The 22,177-nt window shown below is 43.6% G+C and overlaps 12 protein-coding genes across 12 annotated transcripts; 6 read left to right on the plus strand and 6 right to left on the minus strand.

The window, feature by feature from the left end:
* Positions 1-346: 346 nt before the first annotated feature.
* On the minus strand, positions 347-2,362 carry DEF1 (DNA damage-responsive RNA polymerase-degradation factor DEF1; the record flags this gene model as incomplete). The annotated part of the gene is made up of 1 exon (XM_022822003.1): positions 347-2,362. The coding sequence occupies one exon, from the start codon at positions 2,360-2,362 to the stop codon at positions 347-349; it is 2,016 nt and encodes a 671-aa protein (XP_022678308.1).
* A 1,029-nt stretch (positions 2,363-3,391) lies between these two features.
* On the minus strand, positions 3,392-3,646 carry MDM35 (Mdm35p; the record flags this gene model as incomplete). The annotated part of the gene is made up of 1 exon (XM_022822004.1): positions 3,392-3,646. One exon carries the CDS (start codon positions 3,644-3,646, stop codon positions 3,392-3,394), a length of 255 nt encoding a protein of 84 aa, XP_022678309.1.
* A 223-nt stretch (positions 3,647-3,869) lies between these two features.
* ASK1 (Ask1p) lies at positions 3,870-4,592 on the minus strand (the record flags this gene model as incomplete). Its single annotated transcript, XM_022822005.1, has 1 exon — positions 3,870-4,592. One exon carries the CDS (start codon positions 4,590-4,592, stop codon positions 3,870-3,872), a length of 723 nt encoding a protein of 240 aa, XP_022678310.1.
* Positions 4,593-5,764: 1,172 nt separating this feature from the next.
* On the plus strand, positions 5,765-6,775 carry SFK1 (Sfk1p; the record flags this gene model as incomplete). Its single annotated transcript, XM_022822007.1, has 1 exon — positions 5,765-6,775. The coding sequence occupies one exon, from the start codon at positions 5,765-5,767 to the stop codon at positions 6,773-6,775; it is 1,011 nt and encodes a 336-aa protein (XP_022678311.1).
* A 195-nt stretch (positions 6,776-6,970) lies between these two features.
* On the minus strand, positions 6,971-9,454 carry LPX2 (Lpx2p; the record flags this gene model as incomplete). Its single annotated transcript, XM_022822008.1, has 1 exon — positions 6,971-9,454. One exon carries the CDS (start codon positions 9,452-9,454, stop codon positions 6,971-6,973), a length of 2,484 nt encoding a protein of 827 aa, XP_022678312.1.
* Positions 9,455-10,873: 1,419 nt separating this feature from the next.
* On the plus strand, positions 10,874-12,784 carry HOF1 (formin-binding protein HOF1; the record flags this gene model as incomplete). The annotated part of the gene is made up of 1 exon (XM_022822009.1): positions 10,874-12,784. One exon carries the CDS (start codon positions 10,874-10,876, stop codon positions 12,782-12,784), a length of 1,911 nt encoding a protein of 636 aa, XP_022678313.1.
* Positions 12,785-12,942: 158 nt separating this feature from the next.
* On the minus strand, positions 12,943-13,521 carry CSE4 (centromeric DNA-binding histone H3-like protein CSE4; the record flags this gene model as incomplete). Its single annotated transcript, XM_022822010.1, has 1 exon — positions 12,943-13,521. The coding sequence occupies one exon, from the start codon at positions 13,519-13,521 to the stop codon at positions 12,943-12,945; it is 579 nt and encodes a 192-aa protein (XP_022678314.1).
* A 271-nt stretch (positions 13,522-13,792) lies between these two features.
* ARP9 (Arp9p) lies at positions 13,793-15,157 on the plus strand (the record flags this gene model as incomplete). The annotated part of the gene is made up of 1 exon (XM_022822011.1): positions 13,793-15,157. One exon carries the CDS (start codon positions 13,793-13,795, stop codon positions 15,155-15,157), a length of 1,365 nt encoding a protein of 454 aa, XP_022678315.1.
* Positions 15,158-15,321: 164 nt separating this feature from the next.
* Positions 15,322-18,243, minus strand: PKH1 (serine/threonine protein kinase PKH1; the record flags this gene model as incomplete). The annotated part of the gene is made up of 1 exon (XM_022822012.1): positions 15,322-18,243. The coding sequence occupies one exon, from the start codon at positions 18,241-18,243 to the stop codon at positions 15,322-15,324; it is 2,922 nt and encodes a 973-aa protein (XP_022678316.1).
* A 734-nt stretch (positions 18,244-18,977) lies between these two features.
* On the plus strand, positions 18,978-19,634 carry KLMA_80266 (uncharacterized protein; the record flags this gene model as incomplete). The annotated part of the gene is made up of 1 exon (XM_022822013.1): positions 18,978-19,634. The coding sequence occupies one exon, from the start codon at positions 18,978-18,980 to the stop codon at positions 19,632-19,634; it is 657 nt and encodes a 218-aa protein (XP_022678317.1).
* Positions 19,635-20,374: 740 nt separating this feature from the next.
* IZH1 (PAQR-type receptor) lies at positions 20,375-21,322 on the plus strand (the record flags this gene model as incomplete). The annotated part of the gene is made up of 1 exon (XM_022822014.1): positions 20,375-21,322. The coding sequence occupies one exon, from the start codon at positions 20,375-20,377 to the stop codon at positions 21,320-21,322; it is 948 nt and encodes a 315-aa protein (XP_022678318.1).
* Positions 21,323-21,745: 423 nt separating this feature from the next.
* On the plus strand, positions 21,746-22,093 carry MZM1 (Mzm1p; the record flags this gene model as incomplete). The annotated part of the gene is made up of 1 exon (XM_022822015.1): positions 21,746-22,093. The coding sequence occupies one exon, from the start codon at positions 21,746-21,748 to the stop codon at positions 22,091-22,093; it is 348 nt and encodes a 115-aa protein (XP_022678319.1).
* Between the last annotated feature and the right edge of the window lie 84 nt (positions 22,094-22,177).

Genomic DNA, 22,177 nt, shown 5'->3' on the forward strand with positions numbered 1-22,177 from the left:
AATTGACTTGGTATCGATGTGTTTCGGGCACTGTGTTTTGTTTGTTTTTTCATTAATTGAAATGTTCTCTAGTTTTATTCTTTAAATGTTGGTGAAACTATTTACGAATCTAAATAAGTTGTGTTTAAAATTCGATGGAAAATAATAGACGGGGAAGAAAAGAAGAGACGTAGCTCGAGGTGATGTTCCCTTTCATCACACGAGAAGCGTTCTTTTCCAACCCTCCTAAATAAAAAGAATCCACATTTTATCCATGTCCCAAAAAAAGAATTTAAGAGTGCGACGGTGCTCGAAGCATGCATTGCTTTCCTAAGGAGTGGAAGTTATTAAAATGGCTGCCATTTTCTTAATAGAACCCTCTGGAAGTTTGGGAGGAATAATCATATGAAGAGTATCCGTATGGCATGCCTTGTTGAACCTGCTGTTGTGGTTGGGTTTGAGCTTGTTGATACTGGTAGTATTGTTGGTACTGTTGGGATGCGTTGGCAGCATTGGCGTTTGCACCGGCTTGGGTACCGTTGGCTGGTTCTTCATCTGGTTGAGATTGAGTAGAACCTTGGGCCTGACCACCTTGTTGCTGCGATTGAGGTTGAGGTGGGTAGTAGTTGTATCCCGCCTTTGGCATCTGATATGGATATTGGCCAGCGATTCCGTACTGTGGTTGGCCGTAAGGGAACGATTGTTGGTAGTACATGTATGGCATACCGTATCCACCGTATTGTTGTGGTTGGACATGTTGTTGAGCAGGAGATTGCTGAGGAACTTCTTGAGATTGATAACCAGTACCGGAAGGAGCAACATAAGCAGTCTGTCCTGGCTGAGCAGTTGGGGATCCAGAAGCTTGTTGTGGTTGCTGAGGATGTTGTGGTTGGCCTTGTTGACCTTGAGGAACTTGAGGAACACCAAACTGTTGAGCGTAACCAGGGTAAGATTGACTGTCAAACATACCAGGGTAAGAGTAACCAAATTGGTTTTGGTACATGTAGTACTGTTGTGCTTGAGCTTGAGCAGCGGCGGCAGCAGCAGCAGATTGTGGGACTTGTTGTGGAGCGTATTGTTGGTTTGGTTGTTGTTGGTAATAGTTCTGAGATGCAGGATTTTGTTGAGCGCCCTTTCCTTCAGAGCCGAATTGGATGTTGGCAATACCGTTGGCGGCAGCAGCTACACCGTTGTTGTCCTCTGGTAGGGATACAGGGGCAGATTCTTGGACTTGGGAAACGTGTTGCTGTTGCTGTTGCTGTTGCTGTTGTTGTTGTTCTTGTTGTTGTTGAACTGGTTCAGATGCTTCTACTCTAGCCTCTTCTTGTTCTTGTAGTTGAGAAGATTCTTCAACCTTTGATTCCTCAGCGAAAGTTTCTTGTTGTTGTTGTTGTTGTTCGGCTTCTTGGTCAACGGCTTCTTGTTCGCTGTTGACGTTTTCCTTTTCATCAACAGGCTTTTCTTCCGTTTCTGGGGTAACCACTTCAAGGTTGTCCAATGGCTTGGTCTTTTGTTGCTGTTGCTTTTTATTTTGCTGTTGTTGCTGTTGTAGTTGTCTTTGTCTGCTCTTTGCGCTAGCAATGTCTGCCCAGCTCTTTGGCTTGTTATCAGAGTTAGCATTAGTAGTAGAAGGCTGTTCTAGCTTTGGAGCTTCTTGCTTCTTAGGAGAAGACTCGGTAGTAGTAGTTGTTGTTGTCTTGGTGGTATTAGGAGATGCAACTTCGCCGTCGTTTTGTTCAGTTTGTACATTAGATAGTTCATTATGGGATTCTTGTGAAGTGGAAGAAGAGGAAGTGGCAGAAGACTTGGTGTGTTCCAGTTTCTTCTCATGAGCCTTCTTCTTTTCCGCCAACACTGCTGCCCACGAACTGCTGTTCTTACCAGCTGCGCTAGACTTTGATGGCAATGGTGCAGGTTTCAAACTATCCTTTGAAGGTTGCTTCTTGCCGCTGTCTTTACTGCTCTGTTGTCTCTGTTGCAAAGACTTGCCTCCGTTGCTGTTATTATTGCTAAACTTAGCATTAGATCTGGACTGTCTTTGATGCGAATGATGTTGATTTATTAGGGAAGGAGAGTCTTCCGGATCCAAGTGTGAAGCAGCATGTTGTTGCTGTTGCTGTTGCTGGTGAGAGCCACTGTGAGATTGATGGTCTATATGCGATGCAGGTTTCTCCTTCTTGGATGGTTTCTTAACTTCGTCCCACTTTGTCACCGCTCCAGTGGTTATCTTATCAATTATAGTTTCTAGATCGTCGTACTCACGAACCAAGTCGATCAAATCATCATTTGTCCAATCTGGGAATAGTTCTGTTAGCGTCTCAAGCTTGAACTTGGTCTCCGAATCCAGCTTCTTTGAGCTGGAATTTCTCTTAAATTGTGACATATTTTATTCTTCGTTTTGCTATACTGTTTTTTTTTTTGAACTTTGGAATGGAAGGATTAGCTTGCGAGTTGAATGGTACTAGCCCTACAACTGTGTTTTGAAACTTCTAGGTATCTTGCTGCTGTTGCTCCCGACCCTTGGTAATTGACGAAAGGAAGAATAGAATGGACGTAATCGGTTTTCTTTTTTTTTATTATTTCTAAAGAAAAATTCTTGGTCTTTTAAACGCTTACTTGGAAGGACGATTTGGGTCTCCAATTAAAACTGTTTTAAAAAACAAAAAATAGAGCTCTAGTATATAGCCACAAGGAGAATATATCGCACACGGTTATCGTATAACGCTGCCTTCAAATGCCCTGTGGAACTAAAACTTCGAATGGTCTTATCTGAATAATCCTTATACACATCATTTAATTTCTCTCTAAAAAACCTTCGAAACAATCGAAAATGGTGCTTTCTTGCAAAATCATTTTTTATATTATCGAAAATGTTCTTACAGTAAATTTTTCTATTGGTGGCAATGGAAGTGCCTTTCGACAGGGTAATAATCGATCGATCGGTTTGTGTGGATACTACTTGGTTCCTGGCAGCCGGAGGGTTGGTGCCAGGGAGTGAAGATGGAGTGGAATGGGAAGGGTTGGCTTTATTCTGGGGACCGCCAGTCTCGATGTGTGTTGGGCTGGTCTTTATCGAATGGCTTGCGCTTACGCTTGGTATAATGTGTGTGTCTGTGTCTGTATAAGATGTGTATCATTAAGTACGATGGTTGCCCTGACTTGCTAGCCAGCCGCATACGCTAGCTACAACCAGACGTAATGTCATATACTGCTCGGTATAACTAAGTCAATCAAACAGTCGGTAGTAGTGAGCGCAGCGTCTATCGCAGGGCAATGATATTTTATTTGGTGGTTTTGATGGTTCGCTATGTACAGGAAAGACTTTGGTTTGTCAGAAGCTAACTAAGTCTGATATGTATATATGTGTATATATATATGTGTAAACTTATAGTGGGGTGGTCGGAGTTACCCGTTACTCGTTTACGGGTTTGCCTTCATTCTCGAAGGGGGCTTCCTTGCGAGCCTCATCCAAGGCTGGTTTGATACCTTGTTTCACCAAGCTGGCCTGGACACACTCCATGTACTCGTACCATTCGATCTGACATTCGTTTTCTACTGATAGACCTTTCAAAAACTTCTCGCTGTACCACGAATTGAAGCATTTATCGTACTTTTCCTTCAAGGGGGTACATTCTGGCGCGAAACTAGCACTCATCACGTTACCCATGGCCGCACTCGCGTTGGAGGGAGGGGCGGAGGAGGGGCCAATTAATCTTCGTTCGAGTTGAGAGTTTTGGGTTGTGTACGCTTTGGGCCATCTGTATATATACACTGAAAAAAAAAAAAAAAAAAAAAAAAAAAAAAAAAATCAAAATCCAAAAAAGATCCGAAGCAAGAAGTGATCGGAAACACAGGTTATGGTGTCACGTGATGCGAGGATTGAGGGGAGGCTACCGTCTGGTGTTGTTGCTATTGAAGTGAATCACGGTTGGCTGGCCGTCCGCTGGCTGAGGCCCCGGCTGGTTGCCTTCTTTCCCCAGCGTGTTGTTGGTTTCGGTCCCCTTATCGACGGGGTTCATCTTGATAGGCGAGCTGTTCTCCTGGAAGTCCTTGTGTAGCGTAGAGTTGGTCGACGATGACGATGACGATGACGACGAGTTGAACTGCTGTTGGATCTGCAGCGATATCTTACGTTTCTTGCGCTGTTTCTCCATTGTGCTGTCCTGGGTCATTTCGTCGGTATCCGAGCCCATACCCATCCCCATCCCCAATGGGTGTTCAGCAGTATGGAAACCGTCCATCGTGGTATTATTGTTGTTATTGTTGTTGTTATTGTTATCCATCTGATGATCCACCTTGTTGTTCGCCTTGTTGTCCGGCTTGTTGTCCACCTCTGGGAACAGCGATGCGCGAGGCTCCAGAACCTGTCCCGCAGATTCCGCACCTTGATCAGTCACAAGCTGCACGTTGGCACTCTGCTGGAACATCTCCTTCAGCCACGCACACGAGTACGATATCTCCTCGCATGTCTGGCCGTACTGCGTCACATATGGTATTATGTCCTTGGTGATCTTCGTGAAGCAGTATGCGAGATCCGAGTCTATTTTTTGTAGATGGAGAGTGATCTCCTGGTCGATCTGCTCGAGATTCATAGCAGAGCTAGTGTTGTCCATGTCCAAGTTTTTAAAGTATCTTTCTAGAGGCTGCTGCTCCAGTTTCCTGTCCTACTGTCCGCCTGTTCTCTTGTCTTGTTTCTTGCCTTGCACATTGTTATTATGATTTAATCTTTTTTTATTTTTCATTTCGCAACGCCAAACAAAGGCTGTGTTGTGTGTGATAGAAAAACTATAGTAAACCAGACCACACGCCAAACACCAACACCCACACCAACACCAACCACCTAGGTAGGGTTCGCAAAATACAACATGACCACGCAGAGGAGTAGTCTCTCCACCTCAGCCGCACCACTCTGTAGTATTGTGTCTCGTGTCTCGTTCTCGTGTCGCCAGACACTACTAGCCGTGTTCCTGGGGTAGCGCCAGGCGCACATCACGCTCGAATCAGGGACGTAATAGCATATAGTAGGTAGATACACACATACATATGTACACGGCGGCACGGCGGCTCGGCCGCAGGGCAGCAGGGCAGCAGGGACAACTTACGTCCGCGGAACAAGCCCGCGGGCCCTCCCCGTCCCCAGCCCTCACCGGGTCCGGCGGACCCGCTAGCTCCCTTTCCGGCCGGATATAATCGTCATTCTCCTTGCACCAAAAAACGCAATTAATAACGCACCAGACAAAGAAAGAAGAAGCAGAAACCGCCTAGCGACAGGAAAAGAAATGACACAGAGCGAACAAAACGCGGAACAACTAAGAAAAATAAAGCGCATTTGTCAGTCAGCACAGCCTAAGGCCTAGCAAACGCCAGACCATGACAGGCTTTGTTTGCTATGCGCTGGTCGGAGTGGTGACAAGGGACAAGGGACAACATGGCGCCCCCGTCCTCCCCAAGCCCAGCTCCAAAAGAGCTGGGCTTAGGCTTAGGAGTAGCACCCACATCTTATTTTTTTTTTGCTCGAAAATGTACAATGGCACACACTTTTACGTTCCGGATAGTCTTTCGGCTAGTATCACTTCTTGCGCTCAATAACCACCATCTTCGTATATACATGCATATAAGCTGGTATACACATATATGTAGGTGTAGATGTATGTGTATATATATATATATACATATATAAACGTGGGTGGGCCTGTGTTCTTTCTATTGATCGCCCTCGAAGGAAGGAACAAAACCCCTCCTCCCCCTCTTCCTGGCACCTGCACCAGCAATCTTCAAGCACATCATGAAATCCTTCCCGCGTCCAGGCAACTGGTTGTTCATAGTGCCATGGATCGCCTTCATACCGTGGTACGGTATGCTCATCACCATGCTCATCTGCTGGGCAGCAGAGGGCCACCCGGTCTACTGGTTCATGCACACGCACCAGTTCCCCGTATACATCTCGGATATCGGCGCAACAAACCTAAAACCGCTATTCATCTCCTGTTGCGCATGGCAGGGCCTGGGCTACGCCATCACAGTAGCACTCGAATACTTCCAGCGCTCGGGCCATTGGCCCTTCGCGCTACCGCACGTGACAGACGCTGACGTGCTCGAATCGGAGCACGTTTCCCGCGACCGCGCTTCTTCCACTTCCACTTCGTCCACCGGCGGTTCTTCTTCCCCAACTAAACATCCGAAAAACACATACTACGTCGAAGCGCTAGTACAGCACAAATACGTCATGCCGCCCTTCTTCACAAAGCACGAGCGTAACCTCGTCTGGGCATCCTTCGTCTTAGCTTGCATTGGAGAACTCGCGTTGCTCATGTGCACCATCTTCTCCACAAATACGTACCCTAAGGTGCACAGGTCCATGGTCGGGATTTTCTGCGCCGGATTCGGACTTAGCGCGGTGTGCAACATCGCGCAGTACACGACCATGGGCCGCCATTACGCGGTGGTACACCCATTGTGTGCCGCCGAGGACCTCGGCGCCGAGACGCGCTGGAATCACTGGCGCGGTCACGTGTGGAACAAATACACCATCAGCGGCTGCGTGAAGTCGTTCTGGCTTGTGGCTGCGTTCACGTGGGCGATCTGTTTCTGCGCGGTGCCGAACGATTCGACTAACGCGTGTTTCGAGTGGCTTCTCGCGTTCTGGTTTGGGCTCTACTTCATGGTGGTGTCTGTGGACTGGTACATTGGCGGACGGTACCGGGTTTCCAAGTACTTCAACCAGATCATCATTTCGGACAACCTCAGCTTCTACAAGTACGAACAGTTGAAGGAGAAGGGCGTGGAGTCTGTGTAGGTGGGAGATACGTTACGTGCATGGCATCATCATCATCATCATCATTATAATTAATTAATTAATTGGTTTGTAATGTAATAATTTTAATTAGATTATAATTAATGTAAAGTAAAAGTAAAGTAATATATATAAATATAGATGATATACGTATATATGTTTTTGCATGAGAAGTGGTAGTAGTTCGTAGTGTTACTGTTAGAAGACTTCCTTGAACAAGGATTTTCTGTTTTCCTTCTTGTTTATGGCGTCGTCACTTTCGTCTGTAGGTCTGTTTTCAACAGAACCTTGGCTGAACCCGCTGAAGGTTGGCTCGAGTTCTGTGGCTGCTGGCTGTTCGGCTGCGGTTGGCTGTTCAGCTGGGACTGGCTCCTGCTTTTCAGTTGAAGCAGCGGCCTCAGGCTTCTCCGCTGGAGAAGCAGCGCTGCTGTGGCTGCTCTTTTTTATTCCGAAAAACTTCTTGATCGAGTTTCCTCTCTGTACAAGGCCCTTCTTCGACTTTAGCGGGATGAACCCAACGCCGTTGAGAACCTTGTCGTCTTCGTGTGTTTCCTTAGCAGCAGGAGCTGCGGTTGGTGCTGGGGCCGTAGTTTGCTCTGGAATAGCAGCCGTAGCAACTGGCTTCACCTCCTTCTTCTGCTGGCTAGCAACAAACTCGGAAGATGTCGTCCCCAAGAACGCCTTGGCCTTCTCCTCGTCGATTTGGCCCTCGTTCTTCACTTCAGCAACTTCCTTTAGCGCATCGATCAAGTTAAGCTTCTCCTTCTTTAGCTGAATCTCCGTGTTCGAAAGTTCCGTTTGACGCTCATTCATAAGAGCATCAACCTCCAATTGCTTGAGACGAGCTTCCTCGCTCGATATCTTGGCCTCTTCTTTGCTCTTCTCAAGAACAGCAACGTAGTTGGTGTCAAGATCCTCCTTCAGCACTTGGTGGCTGTCAGCCAGGTTGTTCAACTCCTCGCCCTCGGCCTGTAGTTTCTGTTCGTGCTCTGCAATAGTCACGTTCAACTCTTCCACGTGCTGCTTGTGCGCCTCGATCGAAGCCCGCAACTCCTCAATGTTCTTCTCAATATCCGCCTTCTGCGACTTCAAATCCTCGTGGTACTGTTCAGCAGCAGCCAACTCCGCTTTAAATGGTGCCAGTAGCTCCTCTTGTTCCCGTGTAGAGTTTTCAAGATCAAGCTGGTTGTTGCGTTCTAGTTCGGCACATTCTGCTGCGTTTCTCTCGTCCTCTTTTCTCAACTCTTCTTCGAGATCCTCCTTCAACTTCACCAATTCGGCTTTCTTCGATTCTAGGAGCTTCTCCATCTCCAATACTTCAGCATCCTTCTTGGTACATAGATCGGCATACTTTTTGTTTAGTACAGCTTCCAGATCCGCTGCCTCTTTGTTACGTCTTTCAAACGCCTTGGCTTGCAACAGCGTGTCGTTAGTGTGCTTTTCAGTTTGAATGTTGACCCATTCTGCATATTGCACTCTGTACTCCTGGTCTCTCTTGGCAATATCTGCATCCATAGCACGCTGTGCACCAGTTCTCTGGTCCACTTCGTCCAACACAGGCGCAATAAGACCCTTGGCAATGTTGTCGATATCACCAGGAGCAAGCCATAAGCCACCTCCTAGGTTGACCTTGTTGGCAGTAACAGCGTCCGCAGAACGTGTCTTCTTCAAGTTTTCCTGTGCAACCGCAACAGCAGCTCTGTTGTACTCATCATTCCTGAAAATAGCCTTGTAAGAGGTTTCGCGATCGATCGTATCTAAGCGCTGTTGAGCATTGTACCTAGCCTTGTTCAAGACTGCTTCAGAGCTCAAGCTTTTGATTAACTTGTTTCTCTGCTCTTCTCTTTCTCTCCAGTGGGGATCGGTAACGTCGTCGGGGTTGAAGTCCTTCAATGCTGCAACAGCCTTCTGGGCCCATTCCACAGAGTGTGATTCCTTCTCTGCCGCTTCCACATAGTCCAGCTTGGTAGGTAAACGGGACACGAAATCAGATGTGAGAGAGAAGCTCGCATCAGCGGCCTTACCTACATTACGGTCGGAAATACCCTTGACATAGGTAACTTTGTCCGGGTTTATACGGTTGTGAACCATTTCGGCTGCATTTCTCTCAGCACCAGCTAGCACTTTGGTAAAGTTCATCTTGGAGGTCGGAGACTGGGTTACTGGAGCTGGAGAGTTCGCAGTCAATGAAGCAGTTGCTGTAGCGGAAGCAGCCGCATTGCTGGAAGCTCTAGAGCGACCAACGCCCAAATTTGGTGCTGGACCTACATGACTAGAGGCTCTTGAGCTGACTTTTTTGGGCGCAGCAACTGCTGCTGATGATGCGGCTACCGATGGAACATCATTATGTTGAACTGGAGCAGACTTCTGTTCACCTATCACAGAAGCTGACAAGGCAGATGCAGCTTTCGAAGCGTTAGGGTTCAACAATCTCTTGTATGCTTCGATAGTGGTCTTATTTTTGTTTGCAATGTTGGCTGCTGCGTCAGAGGCCTGTTTGGAGTCCACCACACCGGCTTTCAACCCTTGTGCTGGAGACTGGTACACCCCATACTTCAACTTTGCTCTGTAAAGAGCTTCTCTCGACAACGGTTTGCCAGAACGTTGGTAAACGGAAGCGTGTTGCTCTGAACCAGATTCCTCCGAGGCTTCATCGCCAGGAATCGCAGAAACTAAGGACATCGCTTAAAAAATTAGATTCAAAAACGGAAATGAATATAAGCAAGCGGTCGATAATGGTATATTCTAAACTTTCAACACTTAACTCCACCTCACTGGTCTTTTTCTTTGTTTTAACTTACTTCTTCTCTTCAGATAGTAACCAAACTAAACCAATAAAAAGGTGATGACGAAAGAAGAAAGCAAAAAAAAAATGCGTTTATATCTTGCAATAGACAGTTTAATGCACACCTATGGTACTCCTTTGGTATATGGAATGCCACTCGAATATTATAGATCAACTTTCTTCGATCTCTTTCGACTCAAAGCTACCTTTTTCTCCCAAAAGTTACTGGTAAAGGGCAAAACCCTGTTAATTAAGGTAATATAAATTATTTAATATATATTTAATATACAGAAGAAGGCACAGTGTAACGACAATCGAATTTCACGACAATTTACTGAAAGAGCAGACTCGTCAACGGAAGGAAGGAAGGAAGGAAGCAAGAAACAGACGTATTCGATTCTATCATATATAATGCTACCATGACACACCCTCCCTCCGGTCCCTTAACTAACGTAGTTGTTGTCACTAGTGTCTCTTCCTCTTACAAGAAATGAAATGGCATACAACTAAGGGCCAGTTTTGCTATAGACATAGTTCACACTACAATAGAACGTATTATTTATTTATTTATTTTTCCTTGTTACTCGGCTAGCCACAACCCCGTTTCTTCAGTTCCTCATGTACCGAACATCTTCTCTCTATGTTCCGAGTCTACGCTGTAATGCACGCAAAGCAATCCCTCGACAACCTTTGCTATAGTCGTGAAAAAACGGGTTTTGAATAAGAACATACAATACAGGTTGCTATCGCTGGTTCGTTGCGACAGGAGAAAAGAAGGGACAATCAACGCATAGAAGAAATGCTCCGGGTATCTATTGTCCCGTGTGCTGGGTTTTTCTGGTTCTGTTTCTGGTGCTGGTGCTGGTAGTATAAAGTACTGGGCCCAGGTGAAAAGCAGCAGTGTGTTATGTAATTACCCCATACGGTATACGGTTTCTTGTTCGGCATTCTGCTACCAATTAGGAAAACAAAAAACATAAACATAAAAAAGCAACAAAAGGGGAGCACATGGTTTTCACGTGACTATAATTCCCGATTGGGAATAGTGTAAACAAAAGAGTCCTGCTCGAATGAAGGAAAGCATCAACACTGCGCATTGAGAGGCACATACATACATACAGGGCAAATTTACGAGGCGAGAGGTCCAACCCTGGGATCGATCTTGATACCAATGTGAACACTTCAAGAGAATCAGCAGCAGGTAAGTAAGAGACGTTTACGATTGAGGGGAAGAGAGAGAGTGAGATTATTCTGCTGAAGCAACTACAACTAGAACAAGAAAGACATAGAGATAGAGAGACATATTAAGAAATTGAATGGCTCAGATATATAACTACCAGGAGAGTTTTTGGGACGAAGCAGATCAAGGTGCTGGAGTTCTTCTACAGCATGTCGGGAGAGGGATATGTACGTGCGAGTTGCTGCTTGACTGTTTTACCAAGAGAGGAGAGTTGGAGATGGACTATGCGAGAAGGTTGGGGGCCCTGAGTTCACGGCTGATGAGCAATTTAGATCGGTATGCAGACTACAACAATATGGCAGAATCGTTAAAGTATTTCCATGAGTCGCAGCAAAGTGTGGCCAAGAGCCATTCGAAAGCTTGCGAACGCTTGAGCAGAGAGAATATAAACACCATGAGTGATTTCTTAAGGCAGTTCAAAGCTAGGTGGACTACGATCAAAGGTAACGTAGAGAACTTAAAGAAGCTCAAAGATGAAAAGAAGAAGGCCCTCAAGGCTCTTGATCAGGAACTGCAAAGTGCTGAGGATAAGCTTCGAGAATGTAAGATCAACAGGGACACGGCTTTGGGCCAGTACCAAAAAGGTGAGTACTCCAGAGAAGTTGATAAGTGGTCTTCCATAGTGGACGAGTCTCACCGTAGGAAAACGGTCCTACACCATGAATACAAATCTGCTAGAAACCACTGGTTCGAAGAATGGAGACGTATAAGCGGCGAACTGCAGGAGCTCGAAACTCAAAGAATTCAAGTATCTAGAGAATTGTTGCAACAATATGCAGAGTTTACTTCTCAGCCATCGGAAATAGAGCTGTCCTTAATGGAGCAATTGAAGCAGAAACTCTCTAGCTTTACCCCAGAATTGGAAATATCGCACTTCTCGTACCACCATGGAACCGGCAGAATAAAAATAAAGGGATCCTCTAATTCTCTAGGTGGTCATAAAGGAAGCATTAACTCATATGCTTCAAAAGACGATCGTTCGATTAGCTCTCGTAGAGTGATTGACCTAACAAAGAATGATCGCTATGTTCAAAACGTTAAGAGACTCTCGACCCAGTTAAAAAATACAAGACTATCCTCTATTAATGGTGTGAGTGCGGATGATAAAGAACAAACCCAAGGAAGAGTTAGACCACAAATAATTACATCAACAGCTACCGCTTCAACCTCCGCTTCAACCCCTATTGTTGATCTAGAACCCGTAGAATTAAGAGCTTTTAATAACTCCTCTACTGACTCACCAGAATCACCTGGCCGTTACTCAGATCCTGACATGGCCGCAGACCATAAGCCTACCCAATATTCGGACTCGTCAGAAGAAACCTGTTCGAATCCAACAGACTTCACACATAAAAAGAATAAGCCAAGTTATGATTCGATGACTACATCGCTTTCGTCCATGGCTTCTAGTGTTGATGATTCTCAAAGGTTTGCCAAATCTTGGAACTCACAAAACAGAAGAAAATCCAGGCCTTCATCTGTATATTCGCCTAAAATGGACATGGATGCTAGATTCAATGAAAAGAATAACACTAGTAATACTGACGGAAAGTTACAAGTTCCTTACGGAAGACGTAGGAAATCGCTGGCATCTGATGTTGAAAGTGCATTAGAAATCCTTGAAAAGGAAGAACCACGCCCAGCCACATCTAGAACTAGCTCTGGAGCCTCGAGTAGTTTAACTGTTAGCAGAACAGTTATTCCTCTCAATAAATCTCTCAACATAATGCGTTGTAAGAGACTTAATGTGGATGGTGAACAGCTAACTCTTCCTATCGTTGACTCGAACAGAGCGACTGTCATCAAATATGCGAAGGCTATTTACTCTTACAAAGAACCTAACGAAAACAATATCCTTAACTTCAACGTCGGAGACATTCTCCTCTTGGTTGAGTGCATCAATGATGATTGGTACGTAGGAGAAGTTTACCAAGGAAACAAACAGCATGGGCTTGTTCCAATGAATTATGTGAAGACTATAGGCTAGTAGTACTACATTCACTGTATGAACCACGCTGCTTCTGAAAGAGAATAAAATTGTAACCATAAAAGTATATACTACCTATATATATGTGAAAATGTACTTTATATAGTACCACATCCCCTCAATATCCATCTGAACTGTTATTGTTGTCTTACATTTCCTTAAATGAATTGACCTCTGATCCGTCTTGCTAGCTGCATATCTTTCCTCATGATTGTGATTCTCTTGGCATGAAGAGCCAATAGATTTGTGTGTTCCAATAGACCAACTAAATATGCCTCGCTGGCCTCTTGAAGGGCCATAATTGCCATCGATTGCCATCGAAGAGGCTCCTCATCGCTGGCAAACTGGTCTGTAACTTCCTTTACCAATCTGGCAAACGGCATTCTCGAAATTAGCAAGTCTGTAGAACGTTGATACTTGCGTATCTCAGCCAATGCCAGATCGCTAGGTTTGTATTTACTCCCATGCGACTTAGCTTTCGTTATCCTTTCATGGGCACTTATGTGATGTTGCGGGACATTACGAGTCTCTAATGTCTCATCTAGTTCTCTTTTTTGTTCACGGCGTTCTGGTATATACCTTGCCCTATCTTCGCTTCGTTTCAAAAGCAGTCGTCTCTGTCTATTCCTTTGTAGTAGTTGTAATGCTCTTTGGTTTATTGATTCACGGTCTATAATTGTCCTTCCAGCGCCAGCAACTGATCTTGCACCATCTATACTCCTGACAGATTGTTCCATAGCGGATATTATTTTAATAATAATTCTTTAGATTGCTACTACTTGATTGGGGAGTAAAAAGCTGCTTTCAGCTTTATTTATATTCTGTTAAGGTTGATGTTGTTATTGTTATTGTTATTGTTATTTAACATTATTTGTTCGTGTTATTCAGATGTGTTTCTTAAGAATTCGTAATAAAAAAAAACATATCAACAAGAGCTTTTAACAACTATAGAGGAATAAGAGAATATTAGAACAAAAAGAGCAAATCTCCAGTGGACTAGCGCTTGATATGGCACCATTGAGACAGGATAGCTACCTTATTATATACCCAGGGTCCACGCGGACTCTGGTTCAGTTCGGGATCGGGGAAGATACGCTACAACCGCCTACAATTTCTATTCCAACTAAGGTTTATCGGGATGCGAATGGTTCATTTACATCCAAGGAGACGGAAGATGTGGTATTTCCAATAGAGGATGGGTCAATTGTTGATATTGATGCATTTCAATACCTATTAAAGTTGATATACAAGTCGGTATTAAAGCAGCAGAGCGAAGATAGTCCAATTGCGTGGGACACCACACTTTCGAATATTCCGTTCTTGCTTATCTCGCATCATTCGTGGACACAGTTCCAGGAAGAGTTACTATGCAGGCATGTATTTGAATCAATGAAGTTGAACCACTTTGCCATTTTACCTAGTTCGCTGGCCAGTTCATTTGCGTTTGGTTCATTACAAAATTGTATTGTACTTGACATTGGAAAGCAGCACACTGATGTGATTCCCATTATGGATTACACCCCACTCACATGCTTTACAAGACAAATTCCAGTTGGCGGAGACTTGATCAATGAACATCTATCGGACGTTCTTCCAAATTTATCCAAATCCCAAATTGAAGACTTGAAGAGATCTGATATATATGAGATTTTGCCGCAAGATATATTAGATCAATATGGAGTCAACAAGAAGGATGAGGATGATGGGGCATTGGATGTGGCTGCCATCGTTACCAGTGGGCGTGATACAAGAGAGATATTAGAGGAGCGCGAGAACAGCAAGACTCATGAGAAGAAAGAAAACAGTGAATTGGAGTCGAATACATTTTTCGACAGTAACGGTAATTCAATTACGGTTGGAAGACAAAGATTCACTGGCTATGAGGAGCTTATTTCTAAGATATCAAAAGCAACGGGTGAAGTTATGAACCAAATCGATGATATTCCAAAATTAAAATCTATGTGGGAGAATGTTATCATTGTTGGTGGAACTACTCATATCAAGGGTTTTAGAGAAGCCTTATTGGCTCAGCTATTGAGTGATCATATCGTAACAGAACCAGAAGAAGAACGTCTACAAAGGGAAGAGGAGGAAAAGAAGAAGAATTCTGCTAATCAAAAGAAGTTCGGAAAAGTTGCCAATTTGCCATCTCTAAATCAAATCGAATACGTACAGCCTCCTTCTATCATTCTAACTCCAAAATTCCCCGACTACTTCCCTGAATGGAAAAAAATTGGATTTACAGATGTTACGTTCTTGGGAGCTCAAATTCTCACTAAACAGGTTTTTGGTCATTCAAACACTTCTTTCTATGTAACAAGAGAGAAATACGAAGAATTGGGTCCTGAAGCCATCTGGGAAGTATCCTTTTAGATGTATCCATATATATTTCTTTTACATATACGTGCCTAAATAATTACTGTAACTTCAATTTATAATTTCCGTTTATGTACACATTGATTGTTTCATTTCTGGTTATTGAATAGTTTAAAATAAAAATTATGGCTGATTCTTTCTTCAATCATATCTAAAATAACTCACTTACTAGGTCTGAATATCTGTTCACTCCGAGAAAGCATTCGAGAACTACCAGAGATCGGTCTACTAGGATGGTGTCCATTATGACTATTTTTCTGGCGTTGTGTAGTAAAACTTGAAGTACGCCGGATGTTTGGGCTTATTGCCAGAGAGTCTATAGCCTTTGTATTCGATTCATGTTCATGTTCGGCTAGCAATGCAGCTTTATTAGCAATGGCATTGATAGGAGCTTCCTTGTGAACGTGCCGTTCGTTCTTAATCTTGACTGCAGAGAGAAGGGAACTGAGCCATACTAAAGTTTCTGATTCCTCTGATTGCAATACAAAAGATTTGAATGGAGTTTGAATGACGAAAGTATCTTTAGAATTCAGTTTCTTTTCAGGGATTATTTCCTTGATTTTTACGCCGAGTTGCGCCAAATCGATATCATACTCAATATCATAATAGAGTTCCGTTGCATGGTTAATCGTGTTTCTCTTAGCAAATAAAAGAAATCTTCCAAAAGTCGTAATAACACAGGTTCTTTTCACAAACTCTGTCTGCGATAAGAACTCAGCAGAATTTTCAGAAGGGTTGCTGAAAAAGTGTTTCAACTTTGAAATTCCTTCAGCAGATGATTCATCCTGCTCAACCTTCTTTTTGAAGCTTCTTTCTAAACTATCCTCATCAATTAAAAACTCGTGATAAAAATCTTCTTCTACCAAGTTGGAAGTCTCTTGGCGGAACCCAGTGACATTACCGCCTCCCCTAACTACCTGTGACAACAAAGTATTCTTTTTTTGTAGCCGGCCGTCAGCATCCAAGAAGTGAAGCCTCGCTTTATTAATTCTGTTTTCTAAGTTATGACTTTTGGCAGTAGCCACATATAAATCTCCCATCTTTATTACTCGTTCATTGATATTCTTTAGATAATACGACCAAAGTATGTCAAGTTTGCTCATTGGAGGTAAACTTAGGGACTCTTTTCTTGCCTGGGATGATGGTGTAGTTGGAGCAGATTTAGAGTGAGTAGAAGAATGAGCACTTGAAGTGCGGCTTGGAACATTAGTTTTTCTTTGGGTTCTCAGAGATCCGGCAGAAGAAGAAGAAGCTGATTGTCTTCTAATTGCACCATTCGAAGGTTTATTAATTATGTGCAGTGCTGCAGCTGCGGCTGTGGCTGGATTCAGAGAATTGTCGCCCTGGCCTTGGGTTTGGGCATTACTAGATTGTTGCTGTTGTTGTTGTTGTTGTTGTTGCTGGATAGCAGCCCGTTTTTCATTCCGCTGGGTAATTTTCATTTTAACGTTGTTTAATATTTTCTGTGTTCTCTGGTCAATTTCACGTTTTTTGGGACCTGATAAACTATCTGGACTACTCCGCTGTGAAGTTGAGCTGTGGGTTCTTGGTGACTTATGCAAATATTTAGCAGACGAGATACCAGAATTCCCTGATGGATCTTGAGGCAAAGGAGAAGCTGGAGATGATGGAACTTTTGGTACCTGCTTTTGAAGTGCTCTTGCGGAAATCTTATAAGGCCCTAGCTCTGGAGGATCGTTCGTCCATACGCTACCATCATTGAAATTGATATCAGAATAAAACAGGTGAGCTTTTATTTGGTCGATAACTAACCTTCTGTCTGGATTTTTGATGAGAATATTTTTCACCAAGTCCCTTATTACCATTGGGAATCCAGCTGTGAAAGCAAATTGCACTTTCATGACTTTTTGGAAAGTTAAATACTCGTTGTTTGCTTTGAATGGTGGTTTGCCTGCAATCATTTGGAATAGGATACACCCAAATGCCCATATATCGCATCTAAAATCAACGTAATTATCATTCAAAAGTTCAGGAGACACGTATTCTGCAGTCCCGACGAATGAATTTGATCTAGTAAGTAAATCGTACTTGGGTCCTTCTGGGGTAGAAGAACCTTCTAATAGTCTTGCCGTTCCGAAGTCTGTGAGCTTCACCTTCATATCTTTGTCCAATAGAATATTTTCTGGTTTCAAGTCTCTGTGAATGACACCCTTTTTATGCATAAAATCGAGAGCATCGATGATCTGTGCTGAGTAGTATTGAGCGGATTTCTCGTTCATGGATCCAAATTTTCTCATTAACGACAAGAGGTCGCCATTTGGAGCGTATTCCAACAAAAAGTACAAGGACGTCTCATCCTGGAATGTGAAGAATAGTGAGATGATACCCCTGGTATTTTTGAGCCGTTGCAAGGTGTTTTTCTCGATGTTAACGTACTTAACTTTCTTTTGCTTTATCAAGTACTCCTTGTTCAACACTTTCACTGCGTATTTTTTACCACTTTCGATGGACGTGGCCAACAGAACAGTGGAGTACGAACCGTCACCCAACGTTTCTCCGAATTTAAAATCGTTGATTCCTTTCTTAATCACTTGCTTTGTCACTTGTCCCGTGTTTTCGTCCTTCACGTCTTTCACAATAACCGCAGCACCACGGTCCGCCCACTCCTTCTGTCTCCTCTGCATAGCTTCACTGATAGGCAACTCTCTTGGTATCGAAACGCTGTCCTCGCCACGTGGAGACTGTAACGGCGACTCCGAATACAAACGTGACTGCGATTGCGACTGCAGCTCTGATTGCTCTTCTTCAGACCCGATACTTTCCATCGAGGGAAGAGAATCGCTGCTACTTTGTATACCGCTGTTGCTGCGTCCAGGATACATCTGGTCTAGAGAAATGTAGTTATCGGCGCTTGTCAATGCCCTCTTGAGGATCGGAGGAGCCCCATTCTCAAATGGTTTCTCTTCCGCACTCTCACTCAAGTCGTTCGTAGTCTTGGAACTGACCAACGGAGACTGCTGAAAATTAACTGAAATCGGAGGAGGCGTGGGCCTATGCACATTAAAAGAACCTGAAACCGGTCTCTCAAGGATTGGCCGATTGTATGACTGTCCAGACGACATATTGTTGCACTATGACGAAATGAGCAGGAACCCAAAGAAGAGAATGAATGAATGCTTAAAAAAAAGGGAATAAAAAGAACCAAAAAAAGTCAGACAATATTGAGTCGATGCCAGAACAGAGAACCCTCAAATAACACTTATAGTATTCAAACCAAGTCCTAGTAGCTTAAGCCGGGGGTACTGGTTTCTTCCTCCTTTAAAAATATTCCCTTTAATGGTTTAAGTGTAGAAGTTACAGAGCTTTTTGTCAAATGATTGCCAATTGGAATTCAATAACGCTGATGCTAAAAAAATAAAAGTTTAAAAAAAAAAAAAAAAATTATAATAATAATAATTGAATAAAATTAACTTTACTATGAGCGATTATATAATCGTGGTGTCAGAGCAGTCCAAGCCAATTGGGGTTCTGGTGGTGGACCATTCAAGGACACCGCTTGAGTAGAGTCGATCTGTTGTTCTCTTCCCCAGTTCTTTTTGTAATGTTTTCTTCAGCCAATTGTGTGTTCTGTTCTGTCACAGCGACAGAATGCGAATTCATACTGACACTAGACTAATTATTTGTGTTAACGTCTTACTTCTTGTAGCATAGGCTGATGACATCCACTGCCATAATTCTGCTAGTGCTGGCAGCAGAGTTACACGCACACGCCCCGGTCCCGCTAAGTATATACACTCGCTATAATAACCATAATCACATTCTGTTTTTTTTTTCCCTTTAACACACATCTGCATACATGACCCATACCACTGCTACCAACACTTATCATGTGTTTATGTTACCTGACTTGGAGGCCTACGTACACGGCTTGAAGTTCAAGAATAAGTTGAAGAGATGGGGGAAATCCCAGGGATTCAAGGAACTTTCGCCCGACAACTTGAAAGAATGGTGCACTGACAGTTTCGTGCTAGACTCGTTGCTCAAGGTCAACAACTACAAGACCAGTCCGTTGAACTCGCCCATTTCGCCCATGACACCTGAGTTTCCCCATGCACTATGGCAGGTGCCGCCATGCAGGGGAAACCTCTTGGACGAGTGCAAGCTGTCGGGCCCGTCGAGTTGTCGCTGCCCTCACCACCAACACCACCACTCTTCTACAGGAACCCTGGGAACTCTGGGAACCGTGGGTTCCCAGAGTTCCCAGGGCTCCCAGGCCCCGCAGCGACACAAATCAGCCAAAATAAAGCGCTTTTGGCACAAGATGACAGGCCAGAAAAACGGCGAAACCCACTGTCCGATTTCCCATTCCCTGTCCCTGGCTAGGTCCGGCGACCAAAGGTCCTTACGGCTATCCTCAACAAAAGTACTACAAACGACATCCACCAAGACCCTGCCCTATCCTAGCACCTTCCAAGGCTCTACAAATGTACTAAGATTGCTAGAACTCATATAAGAAACACATTAAACACTACCTCCACATAACAAGATTCATTCGGTGCAGAAGCATACGTCTATAGTATATATGTGCATATATGTAGGTACGCCAAGATCGGCGAAGCCAGACAAAAAAAAAAAAAAAAAAAAAAATAAAGAAGAAGAAGCGTCACACTAATGAACGGACATGGTTATTTCACCATAGGGCTATCCAACCACACTTATTTCGGCCAGAACGTAACTTTCATTTCCTACTTCCAAGCCTCTATTTTTGCTCAACCCTTCCCCAGAAGTATATCGGCGTACCCTTGGCTTGCCATACTCTTCGTCAGTTTCTTTCTGTCTCACCGCTATCTCCAATCCAACGCTTTTTTGGCCGTTCTTTTTTTTTTTTCCCTCTTACCTTTAGAAACGGTGAGATTCGAAGGAAAAAAAAAATAAATTTTCAATTGTGAGAGAAATATTGGCACAGGTATATAATATACATAATAATATATAATGTTGCACCTTTTTTACGAGAGATGAGGTGCATAAGGCAAAAGTCATAAAGGTGCTGCTGGTGATTAGTAGTGTTCAAAGGGAGCAGTTGGCTTGGTGTCTGGTATATTTTTTCAGGTACTGTGTTGTTTATTTGATCTTGATATTGTTACCATTAGCATTAGTGTTAGTATTGACGGCCGCATATTGTTAGGTGTTAGTGAATTTCTGTCCGCAGCCCCATCACCAAAGAAATAGAAGAGACCCAGTTTAATAAGCAGTATGAGTGCTACTACTACGTTGAGACACAGAAAGAGTATTTCTGTAAAGCTTGAGAAACTGACCCCTGTTGTGGTTACCGGATCTGAGAAACGGTTGTACAAGTTTGACGAGTTGCCAGAATGGCAGCAGGATAATGAGATGATCATCACGGGGTACATCAGGGAGACGCGAAGCGTCAAGAAGTGTTTGAAGTCGCTTTTCCAGTTCCACAACGAGTCGATCAACATATACACGCATTTGATTCCAACCATCACGTATCTGTTGTTACTCGTGGGGCTGGCCAATGCGTATCTAATTCCGAGATTTCCGGACAGCACCATGACGCAATATTTGATGATAAACTTCTTTTTGCTGGGTGCTGTGCTGTGTCTTGGATGCAGCAGCTTTTTCCACTGCTTGAAACAGCACTCTGAGTCGCACTGTCACATCTGGTCCAAGGTGGACTACATGGGGATCATCATAATGATCACGTGCTCTATGATTTCGATTCTATACTATGGGTTCCACGACCACATATTCCATTTCAAGTGCTTCACGGTGTTCACCGTGGTGCTGGGGACGATATGCACCGTGTTCGCATTGCACGACAAGTTCGATTCCAAGACTTTCAGACCATTCAGAGCCATGTTCTATGTTACCTTCGGGTTAAGTGGTGTTGTTCCGATCTTGACAGGTTTCTATAAATTCGGAGCATACGAAGCTATCCGGAGAACGCAGTTGAAGTACATCCTTTTTGAAGGTATGTTTTATATAGCTGGCGCTGTTATCTACGGCTTCAGGTTCCCGGAAGTGCTTGCCCCAGGCAAGTTTGACTTTGTCGGCCATTCTCATCAGATTTTCCACATTATGGTCGTTCTAGGCTCCATTTGCCATTTCAGAGCCATTATCGGTTCATACATCTTTATGCATACTGGTCTACACCACTCGAGCTTTGTCTTGTCTAGATAGACTATTCTCTCTACTTCGATTTCATGTCAGCAATAAAGCAATAATAAACACTATTATATGCATACACACACACACATGACAGCTTTTTCTTCCAATTCTATACCACAACTTTACTTCTGTATTTTATATATACTATATTTTTTCGAATACACACATACTTTTAGTAATACCTTTCCATATCCTTCCTCCAGGCCGCCCACTGTGTGTGCCTTTCTGCTTTTTCTATTTTATTCTCTCTTCCATCTTTTATCGCTGTATATGTCAGATTTCTTTTCAGTACATGGAAAATATTAGACGAATTTCTTCCATTACAAGCTTTGTAATAAGTATCACCAACAATCTATATGTAAGGAAACAGTGCTTTCCTGGGTTTAATCTGGAGGGAATTTTGTAGAATCAAGGAAATTCAAGGCTACAATAAAGATGTCAAGAGCTTTGGCAGCATACAGAAACGGATTAAGAGCGGCCCGTGTGGCTTTTGGCGGAGATACACGCATGTTGGTTGCCGCAAGACAAAAGATGAGAGAAGGGATGATTAACCCTCCAAACCCAGAACTCTCTCCTGATGAACAGATCAAACACATGAACGATGTGGCCCAGTTCTTGAGACAAAATATTGTTCAAGGCAAGAAAGCAGAGGGAGACAAGTATCATCTAAATATTCACAAAGACACTGAATTGGGGGACAATGAAACCATCAAAACTGCAAAGAAGACCTTAGTGGCTCAAGGAGGCGGATGCTGTGGTGGTGGCTCTGGACTCTACAAATAGACCCTTGGGTTGAATTCACTTCATTCTTTCATTCATTTATTTATTAGCCCTTTGGGTTTATTTTGGTTCACCTCTGGCTATATA

The sequence above is a fragment of the Kluyveromyces marxianus genome, chromosome 8 (assembly GCF_001417885.1).
Source record: "Kluyveromyces marxianus DMKU3-1042 DNA, complete genome, chromosome 8".
In the NCBI taxonomy this organism is placed as follows: domain Eukaryota; kingdom Fungi; phylum Ascomycota; class Saccharomycetes; order Saccharomycetales; family Saccharomycetaceae; genus Kluyveromyces; species Kluyveromyces marxianus.